Source organism: Harpia harpyja, chromosome Z, assembly GCF_026419915.1.
Source record: "Harpia harpyja isolate bHarHar1 chromosome Z, bHarHar1 primary haplotype, whole genome shotgun sequence".
Lineage (NCBI taxonomy): Eukaryota > Metazoa > Chordata > Aves > Accipitriformes > Accipitridae > Harpia > Harpia harpyja.
The window spans coordinates 80,361,319-80,384,136 of NC_068969.1; the positions used below are offsets into that span (position 1 = coordinate 80,361,319).

Consider the following 22,818-nt stretch of genomic DNA (forward strand, 5'->3'; position numbering starts at 1 on the left):
AAATCTTTCTAGATGCACATTTTTATTTTAGTTACAAGTCTGCATTTTTTTTCTAATAAGCTTAAGTTACATCTGTGTGCAATTTCTACTTTCATTGTTTTACTGGTATTTTCTATTCTGACTACTTTTAAAAACTTCATAATGAGAAATTAAGATACTATTACAAAAGTGCAAGTGAATTCTGTATTAGGTTGAATGCACATACCTGTTAGATGCTACGGTTACAGATAAAAACATTTAAATGTCTGTTAATTACTGTTCTTTGATCAAGTATCATCTCTTAATACTGTCTTTGATGCCTGCACACATATGAAAAGCAGAAGTCAAGACAGAAATTACTTCTTCCATTCAGTAAACATATTTAAGTATTTACTATTCACATGGGTAACAGTTATGGTATACTAACCATACGACTAAATGTATAGTATACATCTCAGAGCTAAAAATGAACACCAATAATGAAACAGAACCAAAACAATTAGATGAGATGAAATTAATCAAACCCCACAGGTTTATGGTTTGAAAACTATTTAAAATGGTTTAGTTCTGTTCTTTCTTACTGTGTAGCGTTAGCATAGATGTAACTAAAAAGACTTCCAAATTCAAAGATGCCCAGTCTCTCTGATCAGAGAAAAGGTATGTAAGAGCTGCTGTATGCGCATATGCGCACACACTAGGATGTAAACAGAAATGTACTGTAAAGCAGATTCAAATTCTTCATCACGCACATTACCAGAATAGTCAAAATAAAATCAACCAAAAGTCTGCCCTCACAAACACAAGTGCCACACTGACTAGAATAAGATTACAACATTTTAAAAGGCATATTTTACCCTTAGTGAAAGAAAACAGATATTCTTACTAATAAAGCAAACAACATAAAACTCATTTTTGCCTGACTACAATGTAATTTCAACAGCAAGAATAGTCCAAATCCAGGAAGAAGTATGTGTTAACATATGCAACACTGACATATAATCTTCCTGGCTAGCGAAAATCTGAAGAAGATATATTAGTGCTGCCGACAGACCGTTAGCATGTCCCACAGGATGAACTTTCAGCAAGGCATGAATCTGAACATGATCAAGAAATCACTACTTTACAGCAGAAATACAATCGCCATTTAAACCAACTTCCTTTTTTAGGAGAGATTGTTTTAAAAAATAGTGACAGGAAGACTAGTAGATGCCTACATTGCTGTGGTTATCTTGTTAATTAAGCCTCTAATCCAAATCCATCCTATTCTACTGATGTTGCAGTCAAGAGACAGTAGAATGAGTTAGGTTCTCTTAATCACATTTAACTTCGGACCTTCACAAACGAGCAGGATTCTGGTTATCTAACAGGTCACAGAAGTAATGATAGGTAATCACTTTTTTCCCCTGCAGAAACCTCAGCAGAGTAACCACACAATAATCATTAACTTTCTAACATTTATGCAAGATAGTAAAGTTGGTAAAGGGAAATTTGGCTGTCATCAAAATGCAGCCAACAATGAGCATTATGATAGCTTCCCAGAAGGCATGCTCTGGACTTTCAACCAGCACAAGATTGCATGTCAACAAAATTTGGGATATTTGCTATAGCAGAATGGAAGATCGTTAGTCAAGAGAAAATATTAAGCATGTTAAGCACGCAAGCACATACTGCTTAACATCTCTGTTCTCCTACAAATCTAGCAACTATGGACGCTTCCTATACACGTTTCCTTCCCTATGAGGCTGCTTCAGTAACACTAATCATTTGTCCCATTACAGCCTGTTTTAAGATTAATTTACTGAAAAATGAAGGTTCACACATTGCACTTAGTTTACTATATTACATTGATTATCATAAGTTGTCTGCTTTTACTTCCTACCATGTCTTTTCCACTACCTTTGGTAAATAACTGACTGAGCTCATGACAGATCACATAAATGTCCAGCTGATATATTTCTGCAGAAGGTCAGACTGAACCTACATCCATTAACAAAACAGCAAATTCTCTGAATAACCATGACAAGTACACTCCTTCAAATACACTGGGAACAGGGAGAGTGCCAGAGAGTCTAAAAGGCTGAGATAGGATCAAAATGGAAACAGCAGAAAGCCAACAGAAGGAAAATAATTATTTTTACCCATGTTCACCATTAAGTAATTTATGACTGCTTCATATCTGGATCCTAATTTACATAGAGCATACTGGTTAATGTACTTCAAGTTCAGACACCAGTAGAAGGAGACATAGAATAAATCAACAAAAGAAATAGTAGCAATTCACCCACATTGGATGTGATTCATTTAAAACATCAAAAGGAAATCAAGTATAAAGTTGAATCACCAATTGCAGATTGTTACTGGCTTCTAAAGTAGTCTTACTTTTAACCTCAGAAATTTCCTAAAGTTCTTTTAAGAAGTAAACAAAATTGATCTGAGTGAAATTGTCTACTTGGATTTGAAATGGATTTCAGCAAAGTTCCACACTAGGAGCTCTTAAAGAAAACCAACCGCTGTATTTTAAGGGCAGAAAAAATCTTACAGTTAAAGAATTGCTTTAATTATGAGAAATAAGTAATAGCAATAAATGCTTAGTTTACTCAGTAGGGAAGAGTCACCTGTGGTGTCCTATATGTTCAAAAAAATACAGAAAAGTAGGAGGCTAGTGTAGTAACAAAATTTTCTAATACTACTAAGCTATTCAAGATAATAAAGACGAAAGCCAATGCCAAATATTTACACCAGGTCCACATGGGATACAGCATGACTGTGTAATAAACTGTCACACAATATCCAGGTTAGACAATACAGGTGTTGTACATGGAGGAAAGCATTCTAACATCACTTCACAAAGACAACAAAGGCCTCCTTAAGATCAGGAAATATAATCCAGAGATAGAATAAAAGGTTTTGTGATAAAAAAATTAAATAGTCTGACTAAACTGAAAAAAACTCTTTAGAGCAATACAAGATGATGAAAGCAGAATGATTTATTCAGAAATACAGTCTGAGCATTCAAAAACCATGACCCAAAGCTATGTTTAGAGCAGTAACAGCTTGAGACTAATTTTATAACGTTTCAAAAAATCCACCAAAATCTTCTAAAAAAACCCCAACCCTAATTATTTCTAAGATTCAGGAAAAGGTCAAAAACATATCAAGAGGTAAACACTCCACAAGAAAGACTTAAAAGAATGTATTCAATCATTTCTGAAACAAAATTATCAAATCATTAGATTAAGGGGAACTTTAAAAATCATACAAAATACGGGTTAAGCATTTTATGATAAACACTTAAGTAATTAACTCTGGAATGACTATCATGAACACATCCAGGATATACTGCACAAACTTTGAGGAATTAAACACTAAGTTTTTTTCTAATATTCAAGTTCCTTTGGGCTCATGAATATAGTACTTAATTACAGATCTACCTTACCTACACACACTGGTTTCCATTTAACGAGCATTATCACCTTAACTATTTTGCCTTTTCTGCTTAATCAAGGGAAAGAGTGCTAGTAAAACTGAAATGCATAAGTACATCTCATTGACAATCTATGGAAGGAACTAAGCAACAGTTTACGAAACCATTGTGGGTAGATCATTTCAAAGCCTTTCAAACTCACTTTAACTCATAAATTGGCCTTTGGAAAATGTCAGGAGTATGTATACATGTAAGATCTGGCACACTTGTAAAGTTGGAGGCCTGCTAGTAAGAGTGACAGATTTATTAAAATAGTTCCAAATGGCACATTAAAGCTTAGGCTTTTTTAGACAAATATTTCCTCCCACCATAATACTTTCTTTAGATCTATGTTCTAAAGTTTAGTTGCATGGTCAGGAACAATGAAACAAGACCAATACATCTCACTTTCACAGAGGAAATGCAGAAACTTCACAATTTTTTTCTAGGAATTTTTTTCCAGGAACAAAATCACTTTGGTTTTATTTTTATTTTTGGTGTCTTTGTTAGAGAATATAAATGAGAGTCTTGTTGAATACTGACACCATTACTCAGGTTTTTTCCTAGGACAGATTTAATTGTGAAGTACCTTCTATTAGCAACAGCAGAAATAGTTACACTACTGCAGCAGCATAGTTGCACAGTTTTTCTTAAAAAAAAAAGAAAACAACAACCTGCAATTTCCTTTAAAACTCTCTGGTACAGAAGCTTAACTTTAAATATGAAGGAACAACTTTTATTATTCTAGAAGTGGACTCACCTGTACTTCACATTTTGGAGAAGAATTCTGATGTACTGCATTTAAAGCACCACAAGCCTGCTGAAGTTGCTCTTGTAACTGACAAATCTTTTGAACTTTTCCAAGTAACTGATCCTGAAGAGAGGCACAGCTTCGCTGCAGTTGAATTTCACTTGTTTTAACAGTTTCAAAACATGAAGTCAATTCATTATAAAGCTATGAGAGGGGAGAAGAGAAATAACAGGATTAAAAATAACTTCAGTGAAGATAGCCATATAAATAGAGAAGGAAAGAAAGTATAATTTCAGCAACTTATCCGCAAAGATCACCCTCTCTTTTTTACGTTTTCACAATTCTTTCAGACATCTTGTCCTCCTGCCTCCTGTCAAGCTCTATACATTTGAAAGTAGTGATTGTAATAATCACTGAAATTTAAGTCTGAAAGAAGGTTTTTCTAGAAAAACACAACTTACATTACAATATTATCAGTTTCAGTTGCTTCTTTATGGCATTTGTGAATAGAAATGGACACCTAAAAATCAAGATTTATTTTACTTCTTGAACGGTTCATATAAAATACAGAAAATACAAAAGAAAAAAAAAATCACTTACTGAGAATAGCCAAAAAATTGAAACATCTGTCCTGGGAATGAAATTAAAGGAGTAAGAATACCAAATACCATCCTTGTCTTTTATAGAGTAGTTTGATCTTTTAAAACTAACATTTTTAATATAGCTTGGATAGCAATACAGTGAATCCACTAATGCTTACTGCATTTTGCATGAAGTGTAAAAAGGTTGTTTAAATAATTATTCTGTGGGAATTTTTTTTACATTAACTATAAAACCCAGAGATAATATTAGAATTTCCTATCCCTTGCTATTGCTCAACTGTTTTTTCTGAAACAAGAATATTGTATATATTCTGCAATCACTTTAGAAGAGACTCCATACACACAAAGAATTTCTAGAACAACATCTAAGTAATAACTAGCACTACATGCCATCTAACTGACAAAAAGAACTTATTTTGCAAGAATAAGAGAATTTAACAACCACCCCATCCCTCCGTTTTTACCTTTTTTCAATATAAACATCTGAAAACTGTTTAAAACAAAAACAGCTTATTAAAAAAGTTTGAAAAATAAACCTGTAGTTGAATGACAACAGTACAGATTCTGAAGGAAATACATAACTCTGCATCTTTACTACCTAAGCAGACACACCTCTCTCTCTTCATTTCAATCCTTCATTCCTTTTGTCCCTTTTTCTCAAAATAAACAATATTCCCTCCAACTATTTATTCTACCATATAATAATCTGTAGAAGGCATGCACGTACTTGTGCTGACAGTTTTCTTCAGAAAATCCATTTCTGCCATTCCAACCAAAAGAAACTAAACATGAAAATCAGAACTTCCAAATCTATCAATAATGTTTGTAAGTACAAGGAACTGACACAAGTCATTTTACTTGTAAAAACATTATTTTGCTCTTCATTTTACTTTTTGTCTTGTCAGCTTTACTTAAATGATACACTTCTTTCTCCCTTTCATCTGCTTACATTGCTTAGAAGTTAAAGCCTTTGAAAAATAATCACAACTGTTAGATTTGGAAACTGTTTACCTAACACTTTGTGAGAAATTTGGAAACAATAATCTCCCTTCCCTTCCTTCTTCCTATCATTTTTACTCCCATGGGCTCTCAAAATCCAATTAGGACAAAGTAAATTACTTCCTGCCTATTTCCAAAGCAGATCAGAGGTCATGACTCTCAGGCAAAATTAATTCAAAGTCCAGATAGATTGATATTTTGAATGACTCCGAGTCTTAAAAATTAAACTTTTGCATGGAAATTTCTGTGCCTACTGAATCCTTCTCATATATTTAAGAAAGCCTACATCACCTCTAGAAATGCAAGTTCAAGATTAGCCAATTTCTTATGGAAATCAGTAAGTATCTCATAGGAAAATAAACAGTTCATTTATCAAAACCCATGCATTTTTAGAGAAAGTCCTTCCAAACGAATGGAACATCAAGACACAGTTACTTCCAGCTATAAATATATAAGCTCATTAGCTAGGTCATACTGGTACGACAATTTGCTGGGTTTATGACTAGCAGCACTTAAGTGGTTGTAATTATAGTATCTGAAAGGTAACATCCTAGTAAGATGAATGGAGAACATCAAAAATATGATGCTTTTTTCTAGCTGGCAGCCACATCCCCTAATGTAGCTAATGGGTATTTTTGGTAGTCAGCATTTGTCAGGACAAGACAAATAGCATGTCTTTTTACTTGCATAAACTTTTCCAACCTTTCCTGCTTTGAAAACAGCAATAACAAAACACATACATTTCAAGTATAAAACTAGCTATGCGCATAAAACCACATTCACATGATTCATCTTTTTACACTGAGGTTTATATTTTTTTTTTAACCACAACCAATGTATGAGTTTATAGGAGTCAGATTTTTTTTTTTCCCCCAAGGTATTGAACATCAGGAAATTTCAAAATGAAAATAATCTGAAAGAAACAAAATAGTTTTATCTACTGTCCACAGATAACTAGAAGAGCTTCCAAATTTACATTTGGCTCCCTATCTTTTCTTTTATGGCCACGCACTCTTTTGTGCATTAAATACATGCTTAATGTTTATATTGGATTATTTGGGGGGTTTCTGCTCATTTCTGACCCTGTTTTACAAGAGACATATTTAATCACACTGCAGTAAGCACATTCCTGAACATACAGAACTGTACAACACAGTGAAACAGGTCTACCATTAATAAAGATACAGAAAGTCAGGTGTAAAGACAAGACGTAAAATGGAGATCAGAGGACTAGAGACAGAACATTGGGTAGAAAACCCAAAAGAAAGACAAATGTATTGTAAATTATTTATCTCGGAATTAGTAAGCTTCACAGAGGAGTGAAATCTTGACTGTACATAAATGAGTGGTTATACCTTACCTGAATGTCAGTAAGACATTTACCCAGGAACAAGAGATTTACTCACGGAATTGTTTAATCCCCAAGAAGAAATATAAAAAAAAAATTATGCTTACAAGATATAAAGAAAAAGGAAAATATTTAAAATCATTCTTTATACATTTTAGGAAATTTGGTAGTTGAAAAAAGAAGTCAAAAAAAGGCAACAGGCAGGGACACAAGACTGCTCTGCAAAAACTGTTGCACTGAATGTATTTTCAGAATCTCGTTCTAATGCCTTAGAGCTGTCCTTTCTCTGACAGGCAACAGACTGTTACAGGTGAATGTACTTAAAAACAAATAAAAAAAGATTAAAAGTTTCTGAAAGCAGTACACTGTAATAATTTTAGTCAATATGAGACAAGAGCATTATTTATCAGTCAGGAAGGAAAAGTAACTTAGCTGAATTACAAAAAATAAAGTATCCCATATTTCTCAGCTACCCGAACAATCTCCTAAATTGATTTAACTGATTTTACCAGAAAACACTTTTTGCTAGATCTTTGAAGAGTTACTTAAAACAGAAAACTTCATTAGAACAATAGGTGTGCTTAATGTCATCAAGTAACCTAAAAATGCCAGATCAAAGCTAGGACTTCCAGGAGAACCAAAAGATGTGACTTTAATGCCTGCTCACATGTGATAGAAAATATTTAACAGTCTGATAATGGTGGGGTGAGGTAAAGTACTGACATACATTAAATATGTGTGATGGCAAAATTTAGTTAGGTCAGAGCAAGGAAAGCTGAGGAATTCCAACAAAACCCAGTAAAACTATATAACTAACCCATGCTATCTATTATGTTGTATGTTAGCCAGAATCATAGCGTAACTGGAAAAAAACCTGCAGAGTGAAACAGTGGACAAAAATGACCAACACTAACATTATACAACTGTGCAGGATTTATTTTAAACTAGGTTTAGACTGTTCCTGTGTACTGAATGCCAATTAACATCTGGGACACATTTTTGGTTCCAAAATAATTTCCAGTTCTGTAACCCAAAAGGCATTTAGTTAATGGTCTCATACACTTTTCTATGATATCAACTAAAGCACAGAAAGTGGGGACATCCGGGAGATTTCTTTCAGAAGTATACTCCTGTGAGGAACTAACAGTAAGGTAGATCTGTTAAAATGCGACAGTAGCCTATTATATACACTGAGTGTAAAACAAATATTCTCCTATGTTAAATGTGTAATCTAAATGCTCACACCCTAAAAAACAGTGTATTACAGAGACCTGAGTAAATAATCCAAACATACAGTAATATTGAACATATATTAATGACACAGATGAAAAAAAGTCTACATTAAGACACAATAAAACTATGAGGAAAACTATTACAGCACCATTCCAGAAATCCAGTTACAAGATGTTTATGAGAACTTTAAAAGAACAAGGGCAGAAATCAGCTGGAGGAGCTCTAGGGTGAAACTGAAAAGGCGGTCCAGACAGACAATATACAGCACATTCGTGGCATTTAGTTTTAAAATGGAAAAGCAGATGTAGAGTGATATTTTTAAGATGAGAGACCATGAAGCTTACCTATGATACAAGAGAAAAATGTCAGACACAAGCGAGAGGTTAAGAACAAAACCAAAAGAAAGTACAGAATGGATGTAAGTAACATCAGATAACAGGCAAGCAATAGTCACTAGTATAAGCTAAAAGAGAAGACGTGCTTTCCTCAACTTTATGGTAGTATGTAATTGCAAATACCATGGTTGTTTTGTAAACCATGTAAAATGGGTAACTTCAGCAATATACCTTCTCAAAAATAACAGAAAAGAACATAAAAGAAAAGGACATTTCTGTCTTTTTTATTAGTGTAACTACTGCAAAAATTCAAACTGATGAGTGTATTTACTTCAATAAATCCAGTACCTCCCATTTCTGGGCTGCTTTTTTGAACATATAAAATTTTTGACACATTGCTCTCAGAAATACTGTGTTTATCAGCCACAACTTCTCTGTGAAATGCTACCAAACCCTATTTAGATTTCTTCTCTCTGTATAGTGTACTGCCAGAGAACATTCAGCAGGCTTGTGAAGAACATCAGTCCTAGTTAATGCAGAAAAATGTTAATAATTCATACTGCAAACGGTATTGTTTAAAATCCTCCATTGTGGGACCAATCTGATAATACACAAAATTCAGATAAATCACATAATTCTAACTTCGATCAAAATGGGCATTACTCACAAACATATTTAAGCAAGCTTAATCTTAAGATTTTTCTTCCTTTCTTGGTGTACAACTCCTTTTGCACTGTCTCACCAGTTTACATGATTTCTTTCATCTACAGCTCTCATATTATAAAAAAAATATTACCATTGCCAGAAACATTAAGACAACGGTTTGCAAATATTAGTGACAGATTTAGAATTATAGATTATTTATAATTCTAATACTTAAGCAAATACTTAAGCATTCTGCAGATACCAATCTACACCATTACACACAGGAACAATATCACACTAAGAATATCAGTACGGCATTTTTTCAAGCATGAAAATTATCCCCCGTGAGTGCAGAGTTTAACATCACCCTGAGAGAACAAGAGTCTACCCAGGATTTCTTCAACTTTAACCTATGGGCACATCTGATGCCAAAATCTACTTGCTAGCATGTGACCAACTGTATTGGTGTTTGGTATACAAGAAATAAACAGACTAACCTAATCAACACATTTCCCAACAAGAGAAAACAGTATTAGAGCTAGAACTAAAGTGTGAGATAATCTTTGTTAAAGATCTGAGACTCTCACAGCTTTCACAGACAAAGTGGACTACAAAAATGATGATTCATTATTAGTGATGTGGGCTTCAGCATATTTGACTGGACAGTTTTTCTCAGCTCCTACCATGTGTAAAAGAACTTATGTTTTTCATTCCAATTTGAGGGAGAACTTTCATTGTTACTACCATCTACACATCTATATGGTTTTAGCTTTTATTTTGTGAATTTGTGAATTTAATGCTGCTTGTACAGAAATAAACATATTATATGATTTTTAACTATGATTAAAGGTTGTTGCAGTCACAAAAAAGACTGGAAGTGGTAAAATTTAACCTTAGGATGGCAAAGCCAGTAACTTGAAATTTTTATTACAATTTCTCAGGCTTGAAGGAAAGCAAACTATTTCTCCACACTGACACCATGAGAAAGACTAGCAAAGGCAACTGCAGGCACAAAATTAACCACAACCTCCAAAAAAATGTATCTGACACTACCCTATTTTTATCTACTTTCTGGTGCACTTGATGCAGACTCCCGCAATGCCTCATAATTGAAAAACTCTTACCGTGTTTTCTAATTATGCCAAAAATCTAACTATTGAGCAATGCTTTTCTTCATCAGACATGTGCTGTACCACTATCCACAGTACCCTCTATTTGAGAGCTAAGTTCCAGGACACGAATTACATTTTCCTATTTAATGACAAATAACAGTATTTCCACTTCACTAAAAGGGCCTTCCAATAAGAGATTTTTAATCAGTATGATTAACGAAGAACTTAAAGGCCACATTAGATCAAGGGAAAGTACTGTATTATAAAAACAAAGGCCCTAAATTGTAAATTTCAGAAAACTGTGATAAGCTGGCTAAGGAGTTCAGAATCTCTTCTTGTCTTATTATCCCTAGTATTGATTGAAGTCTCTCCACCTTGAAATTGTTGGTGAGGACAAATCTATTGAGTCTCATTAAATCCAGCACAGGAATGAAGTCCCCGGAGCATTTGGGACCACTAAAACAGATACTATACGTTTTAGAAAAATATTCCCTATCCTTGAGAATGAGAACTACAGCTGCAATATGAAATAGATACCTTTGTTTCCATAAATGCTGTAACGTAAAGGAATTATTGTAGAACACAGCACCCTTAAAATTTGTACTTAAAGAAAAAAAAAAGGTAGTAGTATGTCAAGTCAACACATCTTGATAAAACAGATTACAGATCTTCACATGTGTATGCTGCCCACTACAGCTAGACTTGGAAGAGAATTTGTGGTCCTCAGTGGATTTACACATAATCCAGTGCAAGTTTATGACCTTGATCTGGTTTATCAGAAATGGTTTTTGTTTTATTCAGTCTACTGTTTCATGCTACACATTAACAACAGCACAGAAGTCCATTCTTCCTAAATGGTAGACTGTTAAGATGAACTTGGAATATGTGAGCCAACCACCTCGCCTGAGCTATAGCATGTACTGCCTATCTGACCACTAACAGAGAGGTCATTGATCTTGCTGTAAGGGACAATGTATCACTGGATGTACACACTGATAGGCTCAATGCCATTTGGAGCAGTAGGAAAATATTCCTTTGTGAATATGTTTATGGAATAGCTGACACATCCTTATCTAGCTGTTGCAGCCTGCATATTATTAATGCATGGAAGACAAACAGAACACACATTTGTCTGCAATAGTTTGCCTTTCTCATTCAAGGGAAAAATAGGCATTTGTATTATTTTTATAGATGCTGAGGCCTGCTGTGACTTCAGAAGGACTGCACATCTTGTGATTTCGAAAATGCATGTTACTTTGAAGCAACTGCAGTTGGGTATTTTCTACAGTTCTTCTGATCAGAAGTATAGAACAGGATTGTCATGATAAAGGAACTCCTTTTCCCCTCCTAAGTTCTCTCAACTCAATTTGCCACAAACATTAGCAGATCTATTCAACTGTGACTTAGGGAACTCAACTTTTGATTTTTTTTTTAACATATCTTTATAAAAAACAAAAAGAACAGAATTTTTCCAGGTGCATTAGATATTTTGGTATTTTACAAAAAGACAGCTTATCAGTTCCACAATAGTAATTTGTCAGAATATTTGAGTTGACTTTTGCTGGTTTAAGAGGCAAACCTTACTCCTCCATATAGGAAAAATACTGAATTCAACACCTCCAAACCAGCAAATTTTAGGGTCATCTGTGAGTTGGAAGTATTTGGCAGCTATCAAAAGAAGGGGCTTATCTTCAAAACCACACTATTCTTGTTCTTGTTGCATGATCAGCTAAGCAGAAGTCTTAAGCTCTGCTAAGACAGACTAAGAACTGTGAACCAGCTTTCTGAAGCAATCTGCAATTTTGAGCCAAGCCCAGTTTAGAAGCGGCCTGCTGCTATAGCTTTATAAGTATACCCACCAATTTTCCGTAATACATAAGTAACTTATTATAGCAAAATTATTTTTCATAGGACAGGTTAAACTCCCAAATTGAAGTAATACTGGCAAAATCACTATTGTGCAAGGTAAAGTGACCATTACAAAGAGTTCTGTCATGCTTTGAAACGGTCTCATGAAAACCCAGTTTTATTTTCCTTCATATGTTGTAGAACTAGTCTGGAAGAATAGGGTCTTATAAACACTGATGAGGAGAGTTCATATTATCTTCACTTGTGCCTTTTTTTTTTTTTTTTTTTTTTTTTGAGTGACTCAAAGGATCACTTTAACACCTATAGAAGCATTGACTGGAGAATGAAAAATGAAATAGCAACTCTTGATATCTACATTCTGGTTTTTTTGTTTGTTTTTTTTTTTAATTCTATAATTTACTTTGTCTTGACCCAGACAGGTAGAACTCTCCCTGTCTTGTACGTGTTCTGAACAACTTTGATGGAAGTTTACCTGCAGCTTGGCTGCGCTACTACTGTAGTGAATAAAAGACTTAAAGTCTATCATCACCGCAGTCAATGATGAACTTGCACAGAGTTAAGTACACAAGAATGTGCTGGGCACTATGTGCTATAAAATCCTAGCCAAACACATCTTTAGACACCCAGTACTGATTCTGGCTTGGCATAGGCCTAGCTTCACAATTTTATGACAAACTGCATACTCAAGTAAGATGATAAAGGGAAACACCTGTTTTCTGAAAAAGCAGTGACAGTATGCAATTTGAGAAAACAGTTCCAAGATTGGTAGAAGGTACATGAAAGTTGTATATACCACTTCTTCCTTCCCAATGTTTCTAAAAAGGAAGGAAACATATCCTCTGTATTTCTTACAGATTGAAAAACACATCCATACAATTTGTTACACTCGAAAAAGTACTGCGTAGTGCACGTGACAGTTCTTCACAGTTAGCGTTTTTCCTGGCATTCATCAAAACTATGAATCTGTTCTGTAAATGTTAAATATAGTTAAATTGTTTTGAATTAGTTATCTATTTAAAAAGCTATTATGGCAGTAATTTTTCCAGTTAATTTTGATAGAGCAGGTTTTTGCATCGTAAAGAAGTAAAATTGTTTGAGATTCACACAAATACATTATTTACAAGTGAAAGGAATTTCTTCTTGTAAATTACCCAAAACAAATTAGAGAATTTATTAACTGAAAGCTCTAGGAGAGGAAGAAGAAGAAAAACACAGGTAACACAAAATTACATAAAGAAATTTATATGCTTGGCAGTTCACTCCTATTTTTCTTCAGATGTAACTAAATCTTGATTTTTAAGGCTCACCAATTCAAGGTAAGCAAAGGGCCATATATGCTGGTATGTAATTAGGCCAATAAACTGTTACTCTGCCAACCATATTTTGGTGACAATAAAGATCCAGAGATCTAAAGGATGCAGCACTACACAGTGCTTTGATTAGTCTGTCCATTGATATTGTACAGATGGATATTAAAATGAACCCTGTGATCATAAAGCAGAATGACATACTTTTTGATATGATGTTGTTTCAGCTGCGTGAGCATCTTCTTGGTCTTTCAGTACTTTTTGTGTATCAGTATTGAGAGCCTGAAGCTGCTTTATCAGCTCAGCCTGCTGTGCTGTATGTTCAATGTTTTGTCTGTAAAGATTCTGCAGCTGCTGTAACTCCTTCCTGTGCAAAACAAGCAATAAAGAGAAATTAAGAAAAAGAAGAACAATGACCTCCGTTAAACAATTGTGTTCAAATAATTTTATTGTAGATAATGAGCTTCCTATTTTCATTTATTTTTCTGTCAATTGCCTTATAAACACTAGAAGTTATATATAAAATATTTATCACATCCTCTTGTGAAATATCTGCAAAACAGTTAAGTTTCAAAATGGAATGCCTTTCAATTTCCCTCTAATGCTCTAACTGCTCTAAAATACATGGATTTTCACTACTGCATCAACACTTTCTAATCAATATTCAGTTAACTCTTTAGCAGTAAGTGTCAAAACGTAAAATATTTAGAACACATGGACTGTAAAATAAGTTGGTTTTTTTTTTTAATTAGAACTATAAGAAAAAAAATAGACGTTTTTCTTAACTTGCGAAGTATGTGTAAAGCAAGTCTCTTTTCTGAAATGCATATACTCCCTGTCTGCTGATAAATTACTTTTTGTCTGCAGATATAGCATACTGCAACAACTATAAGCAAAGTAAACTTTGGTGTGTACTGTATAACATAACAATAAAAGCTCTATAAACACACTAAAAGGAATCGTGTTGTAATGCAACCATAGGATAGACCTACTATAATAAGTCTGCTTGAGAATTTTACTGTACTGCTGATAGATCTCAAATTAAGGTGCAAACAAAGATCAATAACTACTACTTCTTATAAACAGTGATTAAAAACTTGGAATATTTTCTGTAACAGGTTAAAAGCTCAGATGACTCCATTAATCCCTTTTATATATTTGCTACTTAATTCCCTGTTTAATTCACGAGCATATTTCACACTAGTATTACATACAGATACTGAAATATAAGTTTATCACTCCAACTGACTTTCTTCGTTACTTCCTCAGAGAATTTTCTCAGTGACCTCCCACACACATGCAACTTCTCTGTGCCTAGAATTATCATTAACAAGAGTTATCATTACATTTTTGTGCTACTGCTGGAGATGTCCAGGCAAATATTAGCGTACAAAAGGTAAGCAGCAATACCAGCTTCATTGTGTTTTCCTGAGAAACCACAGAATGATGAAGAAGCCATTTTAAAGGAACTTTCCAAAAAACATTTCTTAAGACCTGCGCCACTACTTAATATGTTGATTATTTGTTAAAGGTACGATATCTCAATAATTATATAAAAATTGAAATTACATGTACCACAATAGCAGTCAGACAACTGAATGTTGTTAAAAAAGCACTATTTAAAAAAGCCTGTTAACAGGCCAATACAGGAGAAGACTTAAGGACATGCTTACTTAACAGTATTTAAATCCTACCTTTCTCAATGAGATGTAAGGTAGCTTCTCAAAATGAACAACAGTAGAGGTGCATTAGGGACTCTTTATGTAACAAAACCAAAGTGCAACTGCAGAATGTACTTCATATATACTAATTTAATTCTGTTAACAAGCACAGCAGCAGAAATAAGGACATAGCGATGCGTTAGCACTTTCCAACAGGCCTTTTACATTAGCCTTTTACAACAGGCTTCCAAACAAGCCCTTGCTTCATTTCCCTGACTGTGAGTATGCAGTAGAAAATGACACATCTTTGCACTGCAGTTAAAACACAGATTACATTAATCTTGCACAGGTTCTCCAACCAGATCTTCATTTTGTTGTGGAAGGGAAAAACACGGGATAACACTGAATCCTCAGATACTGTTGGAAAAGTTGGTAGTAACTGTTGCCAAGACCACTCTGCTATATTTCTGCTCTTTAATTTGTATGCAAACATCAATGCAGTTATCTGTGTCTGTCACCTGAGAATGCAGTATTATGTGTTCTCTAATGGTCTGCCCACAAACAGTATTAAGGTCAATGGGAATCTTTTTTGTTGACTTTATCAGGCTTTGAGTCATACCCTAAAGGGGAGGGGATGGGGAGGAAGCTAAACCTTGCAGCCACCCAAGAACTGCAGCACAGTCAGAACACATATTAACATGTTTGTTCATGTTAAACTCAAGAATTTTTAAACATAGGGAAACTCAGTCACAGTTCCATTACACCACATTTTAAAAATCAAACTTTATTTCTTCATACACGTATCCTGACTTGCTTTATTTTTCTTTTTTGAGTAAAAAGTTATACAAACCAAAATAGTTGCAATCTGAAAAATTCCTGAGACAAAGAAATACACAACCACTGTATTTAACTTGCAGTTGTACGTTACAGCTGCTTTTATCCTCTTTATTAAATTAGGTACTATTTTTTCATTGTAAATCCACAAGGCAAACCTTCTTTTATTTCATTTTTACACAGGAAGGATGAAATTATGCTCAATCTTACCAGGAATTATTCAGCAGCAATGGTGCAATACAAATACATTCACAGAATGAAGCACCTTTGGTAACAGACAGGCCAAAGTGGTAAGGGGAGCTTTAAACTAGAAATGGCTGGGGACAGACTTGTTGACCAAGTGACAAGCAAGGGAGCTGTGGCCTGCGCTGGCAAGCAAAGGGCACAGGTTGGTGTGGACAGGAAAGACCTTGTGATGAACAATATGAGGCTCAGAGAGGACCACCTCAAGTGTATGCACATAAATAAGGGAGTGCTGACAGGACATCAGGATGGGGGAGGCTCTTAAGAGCCTTCCTAGGAAATAAGCACAACTCAGTGCCCATTTGAAGTTGCTGTTCAAATGCACACAGCATGTCCCCATGGAGGATGACAGGAGGAATTAAGAGATCTGTCTGCAGTTGCAGGGCTCACTGGGACCACAGAGACAAGGTGGGATAACTGACATGACTGGAGTGCTGCCATGCATGGATACAGGCTCTTTAAGAAGGACAGGCTGGGATGGCAAGAATTTGCCCTTTATGTGAAAGAGCAGTGTAAATGGATGGAGCTCTGCCTTGGGATGGGCAATGAGCCAGCTGAGAGCGTGTGGGTCAGGTGTGGGCAGACCAATGTGGATGACATGGTGGCTGCCTGCTGATCCTTTCTGATCAGGAAGAAGAATAAAGTCCTCTTTAGAAAACTGGAAGAAGATTCATGTTTGCAGGCCCTTGTCTTCATGGGGTACTTGAATCACTCCAGTATATGCTGGAGGGACAACACAGCAGGACACAAGCAATCCAGGAGGTTTCTGGAATGCTTTGATGATAACTTCTTGCCACAGGCAATCAACAGGCTGATGAGGGAAGACACATTACTGGACCTCATACTTACAAACAAGGAAGAACTGGTCAGGGATGTAAAGACCAGGGGCAACCTTGTCTGCAGCAACCTTGAGAAGATGGGAGTTCAGGATCATGAGAGGAGGGAGAAAGGCAAAAAGCAGATTCACAACCCTGGCTTTCAGGAGAGCAGATCTGGGCATTTTCAGGGACCTACTTGAAGAATCCAATATAATATCAGCCTGGAGAGAAGAAGAATACATGAGAGCTGGTTGATTTTCAAGGATCACATCCTCCAAGACCAACAATTGTACAATGGTCCATTCCAATGAGCAAGAAGTCAAGCAAAGGTAGCAGGAAGCTTGCATGAATGAACAAGGATCTCCCCTGACTAAACTCAAATGTAAAAGGAAGGATACAAGATGTAGAAGCAGGGACAGGAGACCAGGAGGAATTTAGACATTGTCTAAGCATGCAGGGATAGTGTTAGGAAAGCCAAAATCTGTGTGGAGTTGAATATGGTGAGGGACATGAAGGGCAACAAGAGGCTTCTGTAAGTACATCATCAGCAAAATGAAGACAAGGGATAAAGTGGGCTCACTGCCGAAAACAGCAGGGGCTCCAGTAGCAAAGAACGTAAAAAGGCCAAAGCACCCAATGCCTTCTTCAGCTCTGTCTTTAAAGGTAACATTTGCCTCCAGCAATCCCAGGTCCCTGTGACTCATAGTCTCAGTGGAGGAGGATCAGATCAGGGAATATTTTAAAAAAATGGACATACACATGTCCATGGGACTTGATGTGATGCACCTATGAGTGCTGAGAGAGGCTCAATAATCTTTGAAAGGTCATGGCTATCAGGGGAGGTTCCTGAGGAACAGAAAGCATGTCACTCCTATCTTCAAGTAAGATCTGGAAAACTAGAGCAGTCAGCCTCACCTCAGTCCCTGGGAAGGTGATGGACCATATAAAGGACAAGAAGATCGTTGGGAGTAGTCATCATGAATTTACAAAGGAGAAATGAGGCTTAACCAACCTGACAGCCTTCTCTGATGAAATTGCTAGCTCAGTGGATGTGGCGAGAGCAGTGGATGTTATCTTGACTGCAGTAAGGCTTTTGACAGTCTCTCAAGAAATGGTTATAGACGGACTGATGAGGTATAGACTAGATAAGTGGACAGTAAGGTGGACTTGAACCTGGCTGATTGTGATCAGTGGCACAAAGTCCAGTTGAAGGCAAGGCACTAGTGGAGTATCCTAGGGGCTAAAATTGAGGTCAACACTTTTTCAGATCTTCATTAATGACTTGGACAATGGGACAGAGTGCACCATAGCAAGGTTGCTGATGACACAAAACTGGGGGCAGTGGTTGTTTCACCAGACATTTGTGCTGCCATTCAGAGGGACCTCAACAGGCTGGACAAATGGGCTGACAGGAATCTCATGAAGTTTAACAAAGGGAAGTGCAAATTACTGCCCTTGGGGAGTAATAACCCCATGTACTAGCACAGGCTGGGGACTGACCAGCTGGAAAGCAGCTTGTCAGAAAATGCCCTGGGGATCCTGGTGGACAGCAGGTTGACCATGAGCCAATAACGTGCCATTGTGGCAAAGGCCAATGACATCCTGAGCTGAACTGACAAGAGCATTTGTCAGCAGGGGGAGGGAAGTGATCTCTCCCCTCTATTCAGAAGTGGTAAGACACATCTGGGTGGTGTGTCCAGTTCTGGGCTCACCAGTACAAGAGAGGACATACTGGAATAAGTCCAGTGAAGGACCACAAAGATGATGAAACGATTGGAGCATCTGCCATACATAGAGAGCCTGGGAAGGCTCAGACTGTTAGCCTGGAGAAGGGAAAGCTCAGGGGAACATTATCAACATGTATAAACACCTGATGGGAGTCTATAAAGAAGATGCAGACAGACTTTTCTCAGTGGTGCCCAGTCACAGGAAAAGAGGTAATGAGCACAAATAAAAAACACATGGAGTTCCATTTAAACATAAGAAAAATGTTTTTATCCTGTAAGAGTGGTCAAACACTGGAACAGGCTACCCAGGGAGGTTGCGGAGTCCCCATTCTTGGACATACTCAAACTCAACTAGACACCATCCTGGGCAGCATGCTGTAGCTGATAGTGCTCAAGCAGAGGACTGGACCTGCTGGAGCAGCAGGACTACACAATTTCCAGAGGTGTCTGCCAGTCTGAACCACTCAGTGATTGTGCGCTTCTGTTACTAATTTGCTTGCAGCATGCTCAAAGAGAGTATAGAAAATCAATGCCATGATAATCAGAAAAAACAGTTACAAGATAAAAATTAATTTCTGATCGAAATATCTATTAATACGCTTACTCAAATGAGCAAACTACTAAGCACTCTACAAGAGAGACAACTGCCTGTCACTGCAGCAGGGTAAGGATGTCCAGTCCTAAAGAAAATTATACTCTCAGGTAAGCATGTAACAGAAGGAATAGTAAAAAAATTGCAAATTGAATGTAACAAAGGTAATGAGTGGCATTTAAAATATGTGCCTATATACACACCCACAGAGATTTATGCATATATGCATCTATACATACATACACAGATATGTAGAAATATATACATCTACATGTAAAATATATAAATTAGATGTGGATACATACATGTACACACACAACTAGGATACATGTATACAAATATAAGCACATATTGATAAAATGTTTCGATATACTGTACACTCTAAACACAAACACAAACCTAAAAAAAGACACCATCAGCAGCACTAGTCGAAAAAACAATATTCTCTCAGCTAACCACCAAAATTGAAACACCTACTAGGTCTATTTTTTCCCCACCACCCCACCCTCCCCATAAACAAATACACCTTGATACACTGAGAGTATTTAACTCCATTTAACACTGAAGTCACCAGATATTACTGAGAAAAAAACCCACCCCTCTGTCTCTAATCTAACACCTGAAGACCGATACAATGGGAAACCAAGAAATTTACAGAAAGTGAGCTGCACTTTTCAAGTCATAAGGAACAGCCTGCTATGAAAAATAGTCAGGATTTTCTCAAGTCAAAATAGAAGAGCATAACTAAATTATTTCAGCCGCTAAAGTAAGATTACAATAACCTTAGTAGATTTTTGCTTTAAACATTGCAAGGTTGACACTACATGACGACACTACAAACTAGATTGCAGCAAGGCTCAAAGATTTGACACCTTGTCCTGCCAATAACAGTATTTAAGATTCATCCTATTGTTTAGGGTAGAGATAGCTCTGGTGCTCACATCTGACAAGAGTGGGAACTAAAGTTTCCTCCCATCCTTACAGGATAACATTAAATAAAACCTTTATGTCCTGATCATACCAACAGTTTAAGAGTAAACTGTGGCTTCCCAGAGATGTAAATGAAATGAGTAGCTACTGTCACTCCAGAAGCTATATAACTGTGCTGCAAATAGAGTTAATGTTCATCATACCCACCACTTCGGGTGATACTGTTGGCTTTCTATCACCACTGCAGTTTTGGAGAATAAGATGGCATTCTGAGTACCTCAGCTACCCCCATTACCAAGGGAATATAAGAGGGTTTGGGGTAATTCAGGAAATCTCTGGATTCCATTACCTGTAGCTTAGAAATACGACATAGTGACAGGCACTATGAATTATGGCTTCTCGGGGGAACGGCATAGATACTATGAAATGGTTTACAGCACACAGCAAAGAATAACCTGAAAATCCCAGAGCAGCAAAATAAGGGCTGAGTAGAAATCCAACTGCCTCATAATTTACAGCATGGAGGTAAACAGCAACAGCAGTGGGGTGGGGGAAGGGAGAAAAAAAAAAAAAAGCACAGTATTGTTATGAAAGAAGTGGTTGTAAAATGATGGACTAGAAATTAATCAAAGGAATGTTGTCACAGCACACACTTCCAGTAAGAACACAGGGGCAAGAAATTCTAATTCATTTTAGAATAGAGCTTACTATATTTGCAAACAGTTTAATATTTCCTAGATACCTGTGACAGCATGGCTCAAGTCTCAGTGAGTCAAGCAAACCTCTTGAGTTTGATGTTCAGAGTTCCACCAGAGCTCTGGGCCAGTGTGACACAGACCACCAAGTGCTCAGCAGTAAACACAAAGTTCTAAATCCTGATATTTAGCATAATTTTAAAACAAAAAAAATTACAGAGATGCATTGGAGTTAATCTTCAGAAACAAACAGCAAGATCTAATGTTCTTCAAGAACATGAAAATTGAAAGGCTACCAGGGACTCTAAATAGATCCAGAAAATCTGTGCTGAACGGAAACATGAAAAATATGACAAGGAAATGCACTTCACAGTTACTTCAGGAGTTTGAAATTAAACCCAGTGAGATCAAGAGTGCTTTGCAAAAATAAAGCCAGCAAAGAAAGGTTGTCACTTCTTGAAGACATTCACTGTGCATGATGGACCCTGTAAATACTGTCTGTTCACTGCTCTTAGAAAATTTATCTTCCATGCCTCAGAAGCACGTGACAGACTTTTACTGACACTGGGTGGGATTTTCAAAAACACCCGCTATTCTGTAGTGCCAGAGTTAAAGTGGAGTACTTCTTCAAAATTTTGGTCCCTGCTAATTTGCTGAAAAAGACTGCCCCTTAAAGAAAACAGTTCTCTTAATGTCTACAAACAGTTACTGTTAAACTGAAAAAAGCTTTTACTAACAAACTGACAGATATGCAGAACAGAGCAAGAAGTTATGACTGCACAAGAAACAGAGCACCAGACCAGTTTACACGTTGACCCTTAGAGACTTTCTTTTCCAATTGATTTTAGCATCTACTGTAAAAATTTCAGACAGTATTACCAAGGTGTCAGCTGAAGGAGTGTTTTTCTGGATCTGCCTATACTGCATACAAAAGAAGACACCAAATGAAGGAAGCCAGTTTTCCTTCCTTTTTTCCTCCAGAGTTTGTTTCTAATAATTACAGCTGTGCTCCTGGTCTGTTTTCAAAAAGGGGGGGGAGGGTGGGGAAGGCAGGCAGGCAGCAGACTGGGAGAGACAGACAGAGCAGTGGGGAGAACAGAAAGATTTGCAAATCACATTGTCTTTTTCAGGTCCAAAAGTTTGAAACTGATGATGGGAAACTGGAGATAGTCAGGTAGATGGGGTACTTTCCACACTATTTGTCAAATAATTTTCTGCCAGCATTAAATGAAAACTGAGCATTCAATTAAAACTTCTAAAAATAAGACTAAGTTTTAAACAAGGATAACAACAAAAAAAATAGTTATCAGCTAAAAAAAAAAAAGCAACAACCAAATGCTTTAGTCATTAAGTCAACAGTTCTAAGACCGCAGCCTAGGAAGATGAGAAGATGTGAAGACTTTATTTTCTTCTCAAATTTTTTCCTTTAATTCTGGAGGGTTTGCTTTCTTTAATTTAAGTAAGAGTTTGGCTTTTGTCTACACAGACTTTTATTTTGACCTTTTTTTTTTTTCATTAAGAACCAACAGAAAAATAGTTTTATCTATGTACGGACACCTGGGAAAGATAAGGAGAAACTTTGGTATTCTGTACTGCAAAAAAATACAGGATATTTGAAATTCTTACTTTGTATTGCTAACTACTGAAACTGCTGCCTGAAACTGTGAATCTTATA

The 22,818-nt window shown here is 36.2% G+C and overlaps 1 protein-coding gene across 7 annotated transcripts in view; it reads right to left on the reverse strand.

The window, feature by feature from the left end:
* CNTLN (centlein) overlaps positions 1-22,818 on the reverse strand; it is a 198,779-nt gene that overhangs the window by 119,369 nt on the left and 56,592 nt on the right. For all 7 annotated transcript variants that reach the window (XM_052777310.1, XM_052777313.1, XM_052777312.1 and 4 more), the window contains 2 exons: positions 13,848-14,010; positions 4,203-4,397 (listed from right to left, as the gene is read on the reverse strand). In XM_052777310.1, the coding sequence (XP_052633270.1) occupies positions 4,203-4,397; positions 13,848-14,010 (358 nt within the window). The remainder of the gene's footprint in view (positions 1-4,202; positions 4,398-13,847; positions 14,011-22,818) is intronic.